The following is an 8,550-nucleotide window of genomic DNA, read 5'->3' as shown; positions in this document are numbered from 1 at the left end:
AAAACATAAGTGTCATCGGTGGGTGGCTTCTTAGCTCATAATTTCATGTTTTTTTATTGTGTCTCAGCTCATACTCTTATTGTGCCGATTGTGTACAGATTGTGTATTACTAATAAAGAAAAAAAAAAAAAATATTTTATCTCATCCAAAATTAGATAAACTATTATCCAAAGTTCTGGAATTAACATAACTGCCACACCCTGCAGGATACTCCTTACTTAGAAAATCTAAGTATTTAAAATTAAAATAAATTATTACTCTTTGAATTTTCTTAAAAATTCCAAAAACCATAATATTTTGAATAAATGTATGGGTTATTAAAGGAAACATGGGATGAAATATTAATTGAATCACCATTCATCTTACGTAATTTATTTTAAGACATTTTAATTCTGATTTTAGTGTTGATAATGATATATCTAATACACCTACAGCACATACAAATACTAAAGTTTACAAAAAACAAAAATTATTCAACCAGATAAGGTAAATTAGAGGTAAGTTGATTTGTTATATTATTTTATTTTAAAAGCCAGTTGCCGTTATTGTTAAGAAATAAATTTATAAATATAGTAGAAATAGTCAAGAACTTTGTAAATTTTATCAAATGAAATTACATTTTGCAGTTAAATTTTAAAACTAATTCTAGATAAAAATTCATACCATTTATTATTTATGTTATTTAAGATCCACAATACGTAGAAAGTAGAGGAATAGAAATTTCCAGTACAAAATAGAATGAAGAAAAAACAAAATTGTTAATCTAAATATGAAATCAATTTGAAAAACCTTATCAGAGTAAATATATTATAAATACATATTTTCTAATTAAGTATTTAATATAGGGTTGTTACGTACTCACTATTTATCACTATTCAGTATTCTCACTCTTTTTGAGTGTGCTCAAAACTATTAAACTTCTATTATAACTGGTTTTTTTTAGTATTATTTATAACTTGTAACTTGTAAATAAGAAGCAGTAAAGAACAAATGAAAATATTAAAAACTGTTGTATTTTTTATATTTTTGATTCAAAAAAACTCTCCTAAATAAAAATAACACTCACTTTAGCACAGTATAGCAACCCAATATTAGAATACTATGAATAATTATTTTTAAATATTTTAAATCTTTATCATAAACTAAAGAATTTGATATTTTCTCCTGTTCTTACTCGACAATTTGTTTTTATTTAATTTAGGAAAAAAATCAAATTATGGTGTCTATTAGCAGAAAATATGGCAGTTCATAAATACATTGAAACTGGTAAAAATATGATGCTAAATGGAGGACATTAAAAACTAAATACAAAGAAAATAAAAAAAGCGCTGCAATCAGGTGAAGGAAAAATCACTTGGACCTACTTCAATTTGATGGACTCTTTTTTAATTAAAAAAGCGTATATAAACCCACCAGTGGAAAATTTATACTTGGATGTAAGGTTGCCAACTCTGACAAAACACCAATCAACTGCAACAATAACTAGTTCTAGCAAGAGTATCTCAACTGTTGAAAACCCTTCTGACAGTTAATAATATAATATAAAAATATTAGTTGATTGAATTAACTTAATTCTTTTATTTTATTTTAGTTAAGAATTTATTTGAAGACATTGATCTTATTGACGATATACCTTTAAATAGTTCTAACCACGAAGAAATTGATATGTCAGTTACTGATAGATTAAGTACACATTGTGGACATCAGGAAAGTTACTATAATTCAAAAAGTAAGAAGAAATTGAAGGATAAAAATATATCAAACTTACCAAATTCATTAACCGATCAAGAAATAATAGACTTTTTCAAGGAAAAAGAATAACAAGAAAAAAACTAGAACAACTACTTGAGTTAAGGTAAAAATAATATTATTCTACGTTCTTTCTGGTATTTAAAATTTAAAATTATTTTTTTGTGCTACAGATTGTAAAAAATTGAAGAAGCAGTACAAAAGACTGCAGAAATAATGCAAAAGAGGAATGAAATTGAGGAGAAAAAAGTAGATTTAATGAGGGATTAAATTGCAAGACTAAGCAAAAATAAATAGGTTTAGTTTTGTCATAATTGTAGGTACATATATATTTTTTTTCATTAAAATATTACACATTTATGATATTTAAAGTATAAAGTTATCAAAATATTGACATGTATCTCTTTTTATTTTTATTATTTCTTACATCTAAACATGTGTCTTTTTCATCATTTTTTGTTCTGTGGTTTATACTACAATTAAAAATGTATACACATATGTAAACATATATATATACATGTATATATATATTGTAGAAATTCACTAAGCATGTAAATGATATAAATGATAATATGGTCCAAAATATCTTCAAAATCCTAGTGGGTTTTTACTTTTTTTCACACCGGTAAACCTAGCAAATTTTAAACCGTGGTAAAAATAGTGGTTTATACAAACTCTGATACTTGGACCACTTGTCTAAGATGTATCTAAAACAAAGGGGGTTCACAACTCACCGTATTGTGTCGTGTTATGTATATCAATACATAGGTTGGGTAATTTTTAGAGTTTCACCAAAAACCAATTTTGAGTAAAAGTCCATGTTTTTCCTTATTTTTATTTTTTTTGTTTTCCCAGCGTTTTTCAAAACTACTGGGAATTTCAAATTGAGAGTCTCGAATGCACCAACTAGATTTACTTAAAATAAACTGATATTGAAAATTGAAGCATTATTGTGACTATTTCTTGCGTAGTTCCAAAAAAGTGACATTAGAGTTTTAGAAAATATTAAACATGAATATGAATAAGTTTTTGAATTTAGATGGAAAAATTAATTTTGGATTATTCAAGTAAAATTCAAAACCTAATATACAACGATTTCCAAAATCAGTTGATATTACATTGATAGACGCATACAATTTTCACTAACTGTTTATTACACACCTATCACTGTTAAAAATATAGTCTATAAGTACATTTAAAATGTTATCATTTTTATTTAATTCATACAACTATTAACATTTATTAATCTTATTTTCATTTTAAATTCAATACATTAAAAATAATCTTTAAAAAAATATAACCTAATTAAATCACTAATGTTTATAGTTCAAATTCACATCATATTAACCTTAAACTTATTATTTTCAAATAAAAATTACAAAATAGTACATGGAACAATATGTATAATTAAATCTAAATATTTAATCTATTGGTACGCTTTTTAATAATTAGTGATGGTGGTTGTTCGGTGATTTCTTTTTTACTAGTACCTCTTTTCTCTCTAACTTTTATTTCAATATCTTGTTTTGTTGTAGACTTCATGATGTTTTCTTTTCCAATTTTTTTCTTAGCGACTGAATCATTTTTAATTTTTTCAGTCCCTTTTATCGAAGGTGTTTTAATTTTATTTTGTCTTGAATTTGGACTTTCTAGTGTCATTTTTAATTTTCTTACAACTGGGGTAACAAATATAGGAACAGCTCGTGATCTTGTATTTACTCGCAGTTTAGTAGCCTTTGGGGTCTTTAATTCTTGAGTATGAGATTCTGCCACAGGTGAATGATGAACATTTGAGATAGCATAACTCATGATGCTATCAACTTTGAGTGACATGATTAGTTCATTCACGTACATTGACAACCATTCATCATGGCAAGATTCTTTAGCTTTTTTAAGATAAACCATTGACTTAGATGGATCATTGAAAAGAACAAGGTGTTCTGCATAATGATACTTGGCTAAAGTTTTTTGTCTAACTGTAAATATGTTATACACTTCATTTTTATTTAACTGCGGTAGAGACAATTCCAATAGTTGAAATGTACGTTTAAAATAATATTCGGCTAATTTTTGTTGATTGGCTTTAGAACAGTAAACAGCTTTAAGAACACACACTTCAATAACTGAATGCATGATTATTGGATCAAACGGGCCATTGCTACTGATAGCTTTGTCACAAAATTCAGAAATACTCTTTTGTGCAAGTTTATTGTTTAACCGTTTTAAGGAAGGCGACGCCATTGTATTTATTCTAGGGATTTGGGAGCATCTATAATCTGATAATGGAGAATATCTATTTGGAGAATAGTTTACAGTTAATTTTTGCATTTTTAAATCCAACTCTTCTTCTTTAAAATCTAGTAAAGTCATTACATGTTCCAATTGACCATTAGCATTTTCAAAATTACAACACATCAGTTCATTCCAGCAGTTCATTAAAAATACATTTAATGCTCTCTTAGTTAAGGCAGACTTTAGGACAATATTCATTTGAACTTTCAAAAAACAGCGAGCTTCAACAGGTTTGAAAGTATTTATATAAATTAAATTCAAATATGAGCATATGCTCAATATTACAAAATGCATTGCCAAATATTCATAAAAGTAATCTAGCCTTTTAATAAGACTATGTGCACGATTATAAGCTTCAAGGAATATCGAAAGACATTTATTTTTGTTGAATTTCCCAGATTCAAAGCACAAGCGACTTTTAAGGTAAGAATATTCTGCCATTAATATAACATTATTGTTCAGTTCTTTATCATTGATTCCCTCTAGCAATATTTGTGCATCATTAAATTTTGATTGGTTTAAAAGAGAAGTTGCCAATGCCAACTTATAATCAATAGCCATTTTAGGCAAGTATTTAGCTAAATTAGTTAATTCTAAAACATCTATCTCACTAATTTTCAGTAACTCTGTAAGGGCTATAAAAATATTTTTTTGACACTTTTTATTAGAAGCTAATTTATATAAAAGTTGCCACACTTCCACTTCTTTTGAGTCACCATGCAATTTGAATATAAATGCAACTTCTTGAAGACTTCTAAAAAGTAATTTAACATCTTGATCATCTTTGATTGTATCATTTATTAAAGCAGACCAATTCTCAACAGCCCAATACAAGCAATTGAAAAGTTTAGGTTTTATTTTTAATGGCAATATCCAAGATAAAGGTTCATATTGAATAGTATTTTGTTGCTCCATACCTTGTTCCAATCTCTCTTCAGTATATGAATCCAATTCTTTACTGACAAGGTTTTGCAAATGTTTTAATAAACACAGGTAATTTGCATAATATAAATTGCCCAACATCAATGGCATACTTTTTTTCTCCATTGATGTTTCTACTTTCAGTTTACGAATGTAGTCCTCTAGTACATCAATTACTCTTTTTAAACCTCTAGTACTATTTGAATGCAGTATTATGTAAGCAGTAGTAATTATGACACGACACTTGAACTCTCTGGACAGTTTACCACCCATTAATTCTTCAAATAGTTCCAACACAGCGGTAGAATCTTGTTTTATTTTATTTTGATGACCATGAGCTTTTAGTTCTAACCACATTATTTCAGTGTAATCAGATTTTGTCAAAATATAATCAGGCCATTCCTTTTTTAAATCAATATCATTTTCAAATGTTTTCAAAATTGTTTGTTTGATAATAATATTATTTCTCTCCTCTTTGCATTTAAGATAAACCCATTGTTGGGCAGCAAGTTCAGAACGAGTACGCACACACCAATATGCAATACACCTTAAAGCTTCATCATGTTTATTTTCATTGTATAAATACCGACTCAGTAAAATTGCAACACGAGCCACAAGTTCTGAATTAATTCCACAAGGATCAAACATTGAGTATACATTTTTAAGAAAATCTAAGCATAAATGTGTGAACTCACCAGATGATGTAAAAATACAAAGATTATAAGCACTAGTTAATGAAAATTCAATGAAAGCAATTTTGTTTGAGCAATTTGATTTATTTACTCTATTGAACAAAGAAGTGAACAATTCCATCCACTTAAAGATATCTTCGGAATTTAAAAATGTATGATTAGTACTAATTATGTGTCGTATAATGATAAACACTATGTTAATCAGACTCATTTCAGATGTTGAATCCTCTTTGAGATCACAATCATTGCTTTTACAGCATATCTGACTAATTGAATTATGTTTACTTATATAAACTAGATGGTGTAATAATACAAGCATTTGTGAGATTGTTTCAGGAGAATTAATAATCAATCCTTCATTCCAAAAGTTCTTTAATTTTGTAATTGTTATGATGGCAGCCTTGAACACGTGATGTAACATTGTGTTTGGTAATATCATCGTTGGTTCATACTTTTCAACAAATGTTATCATTTTACGAAGTTCAAAATTTAAATCAAGACCAGTTTTAATAGAGTTATCAATAAACTTGAATAATGATATCAATAATGACAATGATTCTTTTTCAGTTTTATTCAAAGAACAAACATCAATCATTAATTTTATATGCTTGATCAAGTAATGTACATGCATTTGTCTGTGACGCATCATGTTTTGCATTACAGCTACAATGTTTTCAACTAACATAAAGTATAAATGCATCATACATTCTCGATCATTTTTTTTTCTTAAACCACTGGAAGATAACACTGATTCTAAAGTCATATCCAAAATAACTACATCCATGGTACGGCCTTCGTGTAATATTAATCCATTCATATTTTTCAAGATTGTTAGTGATGAAAATAATGCATACTCAATTTCTTTCCCAGTATGACATTTTACCAGGTTTAATGCAGCATCCCACATCAGTATAACGTTTAACTTTTTTAAATCATCATCAATGGGACATGTCTTATGAATTTGATGAGCAAATAACTGAACTAAGTATTTCAGTATATCACAAGGCGGAGATAAATTATTTAAAAGATAATTACTAAAATGGACAGCTTCAGACACATGATTATTCATAAGTAAATATTTGACAATAACATATAAACTATTTTGTATTGGCTGCAGATCAGACAAATTGATCATTGTGAAGCAGCGATCAGCAAACTGAATGACGTCATTAGTGTTTCTACCAAACTGCTTAATTTTGTCAGTAGAAGTAAATTCAGATTGAAGTTTTTGAGCCAACACACTTACTATACTAACTGCAAAATTTTGAAATCCTTTAACGTCTTTAATATTGTTGTAATGAATGTTAAAAGTATTGAGAGCTTCTTTCAAATTATCTTGGTTAATATCATTCTGTATTAAAAGAAAAATTTGCTTTAACTCACCCATTATCTGAAAAAAAATATATGTTAAATATGAATTACCTAGTATACAATATACTTAAACAATGTTAAATGTTTGACTTTAAACCATAATATTGATAACTGTTTCAAAAAGTGCATAGAAATTAAATAAATATAAAACATGGACAATATGGATTATCTTTTATTATTACAACGTATAACATAATGTTGATATATTTACCTAGTAATTGACTGCTGGTTGCTGAAATTAAACTTATTGAAGACAGAGCTGATAACAATTAGTTCATTTTAGTTTTGAAGTTTTGGGCAGTGAATTTGTACAAGTTCGAAGTAAAGTTTATCTTCTCTGTGGTGAAACTATAAATGCATAAAGTAAAATGTCTATGAATTTAATTCAATTTTAATTTTTCAGACTATCTTTAACCATACAACACAAAAAAAACGGTTAATATCACTTCAAAAAGCAGGAATTCACCGCTAGTAGTGCGCGTGCGCAACTGTGTCGTGCGCATAACATAGATATTAGATAACATGTTGATTATCAATTATCAGTTAATTATGCGGCAAACAAAAATTTTGAATAAATGTGGTAGTATGGATATCATATTCAAAACGTACTAAGTCTTACCCAAAACAGGTTTTAAACTATTTGTATGATGCTATTTCATTTAAGGGAACTAGTAAAACACATTTTATCTGGCACGCGCATATTAATTTAAATGTGTTCTGTATCCAACGTATTGATTTTGCTGTGAATTCCTAGATATTCACTGACGAATATGATATACTAAAATCTGATCTGTATTAGTAGCGGCTTAGCGTATAACTTTTTTGAATTCAGAATATATTTATTTTTCAAATGAATTTTCCCTGTGTTGTTTGTAATATAACATTTTCACTAAAATATTCACTAGAGCCATAAGATACAAAATATTATTCTTTAAAATCATATATTTAAAAAAATGTAATAATTGCATTGGGATAAATGGTTATCGGTAAAAAAGGCCAAGGAAAAAAAGAACACGGAAAAAAAGAACAATTTTTAAAAATGTTGAACAGTGTCCCACTTATCAATATTTAAAATAAAAATTTTTTTATATAATGCATAGACACTTATGCTATATTTTTGGTATTATTTATTATAAAAAAAATATGAAACATAAATACAATAAAGCTTAGTATAATAATACAGAGTAAGATGATATCTTACCACTAGTTATATTTTATGATAAAGTATGAAAAGGTCACCTATAGTCAACTATAAGGGCACTAGGATTACTTAGGGAATTTCCAGTAACAAAAATGCATCTTACTCTATATTATTATATTTATGTTTCGTATTTTTTTTATAATAAATAATAATAATAATAATAATAAATAATACCAAAAATATAGCATAAGTGTCTATGCATTATATTGAAATTTTTTTTTTAAAAAATATTGATTAGTGGGACACTGTTTAAAATTTCTAATAATTAGTTCTTTTTTTCCTAGATTCCATTTTTTCGGTTGACATTCACAGATAAATAGAATA

The 8,550-nt window shown here is 27.1% G+C and overlaps 1 protein-coding gene across 1 annotated transcript; it reads right to left on the bottom strand.

Annotated features, from left to right (window-relative positions):
- Positions 1–2,235: 2,235 nt before the first annotated feature.
- On the bottom strand, positions 2,236–7,505 carry LOC111039967. Its single transcript, XM_022323653.1, has 2 exons — positions 7,237–7,505; positions 2,236–7,044 (listed from the first exon to the last, which is right to left on the bottom strand). The coding sequence occupies exon 2, from the start codon at positions 7,039–7,041 to the stop codon at positions 3,163–3,165; it is 3,879 nt and encodes a 1,292-aa protein (XP_022179345.1). The 5' UTR covers positions 7,042–7,044; positions 7,237–7,505; the 3' UTR covers positions 2,236–3,162.
- Positions 7,506–8,550: the final 1,045 nt, after the last annotated feature.

Source organism: Myzus persicae, unplaced genomic scaffold, assembly GCF_001856785.1.
Source record: "Myzus persicae strain clone G006 unplaced genomic scaffold, MPER_G0061.0, whole genome shotgun sequence".
Lineage (NCBI taxonomy): Eukaryota > Metazoa > Arthropoda > Insecta > Hemiptera > Aphididae > Myzus > Myzus persicae.
This window is presented reverse-complemented; position numbering and strand designations above follow the sequence as displayed.